We start from the raw sequence: 4,263 nt of genomic DNA on the forward strand, positions 1-4,263 counted from the left end.
CACAGGAAGATGATTGTTCTTTGTTCGACTTTGTCGGTTCTGATTCTAGCGGTTCAGGAACTCTTATGACTGTTAGACCGATAAAGGCACAACCTTTCATTTGTAGTAAATTTCTTTAAGTCTCAGGAAGATGTTATCGTATAAAATAGTACTCTACATTTTTTATTACATTACAATTAATTTTTCGAGTGTAATGTAGGTGATATCACAAAACGGTTAACTTATTGCAAATGACTTAAATAATCCAGAAGTTATCAATCAACTTCATGTCTTAGGGTTAATTGGGAAAATGTTGTCTGGTGCATAGATTAATAATTTTAAGACCTCACATAAAAGTTAAAACATCATTTAGAAGAGATAATCTCTATCCAAATCATTCTTCAGCTACTATCAAAATATAGACCAGTTAGTTGTAAGGAATGGGTGACTGGACTTCAGTCAATTGATACAGAAGTATACTTCTTGGATTAAGTAGTCTGTATTGACCCAACATGTATAACTCTTAGGGGAAAACAATTAAGTAATTTAAATAAATAAAGTTTGACTGTATACATATCATTAGTTTTAAATAATGATAAATAGTATTGATGGACTACGAGCAAAACTCGTAAATTGGTACTAGGCTCGTGGGCATAAAAAGTTGACTGTTACTCGAAACTCGTCAAAAGTGTTGAATTACGCTTATGACCACTATTATAATAAGTTAAACTAATTTTTATATTAATCTATGGAATATAAATTACGAAAACAATTTTTAAATGACAAGTTTCAATCATTGATTAATAATTGATAATGATTTTTTTTACTAAAGAGTTATTTTGCGAGAAAAAGTGTTAGGTGAATAACGAATATTCAAGCGAGTAACAAATAATTCCTAGATCGTTTTTTTAGAAACTCGAAAAAACTCATGCAGCAAAATTAAGCTCGCGGTACATCACTAATAAATAGTGAAAGTTAGAACGGAATTACAAATGTTAAATATATAGCAACACTTTCAATAAAATATGACATCAATCATGAATTATATGAAATATCTAGTAATTCATGCATTAATACAGTAGACTTAGTTAATGTCTACCAAAATTAATAGATGTTAATGTATTTCTATTAACCATGATGACTATATTATGTATTTATCTCTATGAATCGTACTGTCACTCTATTCTGACGTCACCTCCCCACATGAATCTTCCTCAGCAAAACCTATAATTTCTTTGCTCCAACGTGTACATCCGAAGGAGGGAGCGGCATCTGTGGTACTAGAGCGAATGGATTTAATATTGGAATTAAACGCTCGCTTGTCTGAGAGTAGCTACTTGCATCACGAGCATCAGCTTCACAATCATCAACCCACAGACTTGGATCGTCAATATTACGAGAAAGTTGAAGGAAACTGCGAGGAAGTCTTTGGAACTGTGAGTCACATATTATTAATTCATTCATTTACTTTATCATCGTATTATTTACAGTGTGATTTTCCTCATTTTCAACGTTGGTACCAACACATTTCATCGTTTCCTGAGAGTGAGCGATTGGCCTGGCCAACATTTAATCAGAGTACGGAACGGAGTACGATATTTTTTCTCTCAATTTTTGTACAAGGATCCTTTTTTAGAACTTTATTTAATCTTATTTCAGAGAACCTCAATTCGAATAAAATGACCCCTGAAGAAAAGGAAAGTCTCATCACTAGGAATCTTCAAGAGTTTCTGGGAGGAGATCGTCTGAAAGAGGTACTAAAGACTCGGGATCTGAAAATATACTGGGGCACAGCCACAACTGGCAAACCCCACATCGCCTATTTTGTTCCAATGACGAAAATTGCTGATTTTTTAAGAGCTGGCTGCTCAGTCACCATCCTCTTCGCTGATTTGCATGCCTACTTGGACAACATGAAGGCTCCATGGGAGTTGCTCAAGCTACGCACCAAGTACTATGAACATGCTATCAAGGCTATGCTCATGTCTTTGGATGTTCCCGTGGAAAAGCTCAAATTTGTTAAGGGTACAGAATATCAACTCAGTGAAGAATATACTCTGGATGTCTATCGTCTCTCTTCCCTTGTAACTGAGCATGATGCGAGAAAAGCTGGAGCTGAGGTGGTCAAACAAGTTTCGCATCCCTTGCTATCTGGGTTACTTTACCCTGGTCTTCAAGCATTGGATGAACATTATCTCGATGTGGACGCTCAATTTGGTGGGGTGGATCAGAGAAAGATATTTACTTATGCTGAAAAGTATCTGCCAGCTCTTGGTAATGTCAATAGAGATTAACCATCAATAATAATTAAATATAATTTTTATTTCTATTTGATCAGGTTATACCAAAAGAATACATTTAATGAATCCCATGGTTCCTGGACTCACAGGAAGCAAGATGTCTTCATCTGAGGAGGACTCAAAAATAGATTTATTAGATGCTCCTGCAGCTATTAAAAAGAAATTGAAAAAAGCATTTTGTGAACCTGGAAATATTACGGACAACGGAATTCTTTCCTTTTGCAAGTATGTTATTTTTCCTGTTGCCCTGAAAGATGGCCTTTTTACTATTAATCGGCCTGAAGATTTCGGTGGTGATGAGACTTTCTCCGACTACGAGTCCCTTGAAAAATCTTTCGCTGAGGAAAAGCTGCATCCAGGTGATCTTAAATCCGCTGTTGAAAGGTATCTCAATAATCTATTAGATCCAGTGAGAAAACAGTTTGAATCACCTGAAATGAAGAAGCTCGTCAATGAGGCTTACCCTCAAGGTGACATTGCCATCTATTCATCGTATCTGTATTTAATTCTACGGATCTATTCCATTCTTTATTTCTTTTTTAGTGAAGACAAAGACTGTCAAAGGAGGTAACAAGGTCTCATCAACAACAGATGAAATAATTCCTTCTCGATTGAATATTAAAGTTGGAAAAATTATTGATGTTTCTATGCACCCAGATGCAGATTCTCTGTATATAGAAAAAATTGACCTTGGAGAACCTGAGCCCCGCACAATTGTTTCTGGTCTCGTCAAGTTTGTACCAATTGAGGTAATGAAGGATCGAATGGTAGTAGTTCTGTGTAACTTAAAGCCTGCCAAACTCAAGGGCATTATGTCCAATGGTATGGTTCTTTGTTCCTCTAAAGAAGCTGATGACAGCAAAGCTGTTGAACCGCTCATTCCACCTCAAGGAAGCTCTGCAGGAGATCAAGCTTTTATTGAGGGCTATGAAGATGGTTCTCCGGATGACGTGCTTAATCCTAAGAAAAAAGTATGGGATAAACTTGCAGTAGATTTCAAAACCAATGAGGCAGGACATGCTCAATGGAGTGGAAACAATTTGTGCACTTCCAAGGGACAAATTGTGAGTAAAACTATTGTTGGAGCTCCCGTTAAGTAACCAAAGAATCGCGTGTTATGTTAATTTTTATAATTTGTGACGATACCTGAAATACATTCTTTAATGCTATACTTTTTTTATTTTAAAACATAATATATTTTCCGTCATCATAAAAGAAAACTGGCATGAATTTTCTCAAAAATGTGAGTGCATTACAATTATATTCACCGACCCTTATTAATCCTTCAGAAATTGTTCATACATGAATTCTGGTATGTATATTAAAAGAATAGCGTTGATAAGGGGTCGGTAATCTTTTCTTGTATGAGGCCCAAATTAAGTATGGAGAGTATTGTGGAGGGCCATGCTATCTGATTTAATATAAATACATTTTTTTGAACTGAAACTGCTCTTGTCTTAATTTATTGTGAAATAAGAGGAATTAATATATGATTAAATTTTCAAATTAAATGGTATGTATTATATTTAAAAACCCTATCAGAGCAAAAATAAAGCTTACTAATGCACAAATGAAGGTGTTTGATACGGATTATTCAATTAGCAGCGCTGGTACAACTTTCTAGTAACTAATTCAGGGGTAAGCCAAAATGACAGTTAATTGTATACCTGCAGTTAATATTTACATGTATTTAGTACGTGTTTGTAAGTAATTATTTTCCTCTTAACGAATTATTATTTTTTGGCTCCAACTTAAGACCTTGGTTTGTAAATTTGACCCAATTCCATATTTTATAGTTGAATAAGGTATTGGGTATTTCAACTAGAGTTGCGAAGGGGTAGAAGGTTTCCGAAAATTATGTTTTGGAAATTTTCAAATGAGTAGGTTATGTTATATTGAAATATTCTGTACATATACATTTAAAGGACAATATTTTAGAATGTTTACAGTTCATACTCTAATAATTAGATAATGAGCTTCTGAA

The 4,263-nt window shown here is 34.6% G+C and overlaps 1 protein-coding gene across 2 annotated transcripts; it reads left to right on the forward strand.

Moving 5' to 3' along the window:
* The first annotated feature begins 632 nt into the window (after positions 1-632).
* On the forward strand, positions 633-3,448 carry TyrRS (Tyrosyl-tRNA synthetase). Of its 2 annotated transcripts, none has more exons than XM_040714363.2 (5): positions 633-1,415; positions 1,470-1,569; positions 1,639-2,253; positions 2,318-2,749; positions 2,823-3,448. In XM_040714363.2, the coding sequence occupies exons 1-5, from the start codon at positions 1,269-1,271 to the stop codon at positions 3,377-3,379; spliced, it is 1,851 nt and encodes a 616-aa protein (XP_040570297.1). In that variant the 5' UTR covers positions 633-1,268; the 3' UTR covers positions 3,380-3,448. The 2 variants fall into 2 exon arrangements, with proteins under 2 accessions (XP_040570297.1, XP_040570298.1); XM_040714364.2 differs by having other exon boundaries at positions 1,470-1,557.
* Positions 3,449-4,263: the final 815 nt, after the last annotated feature.

The sequence above is a fragment of the Lepeophtheirus salmonis genome, chromosome 6 (genome assembly GCF_016086655.4).
Source record: "Lepeophtheirus salmonis chromosome 6, UVic_Lsal_1.4, whole genome shotgun sequence".
Taxonomy (NCBI): domain Eukaryota; kingdom Metazoa; phylum Arthropoda; class Copepoda; order Siphonostomatoida; family Caligidae; genus Lepeophtheirus; species Lepeophtheirus salmonis.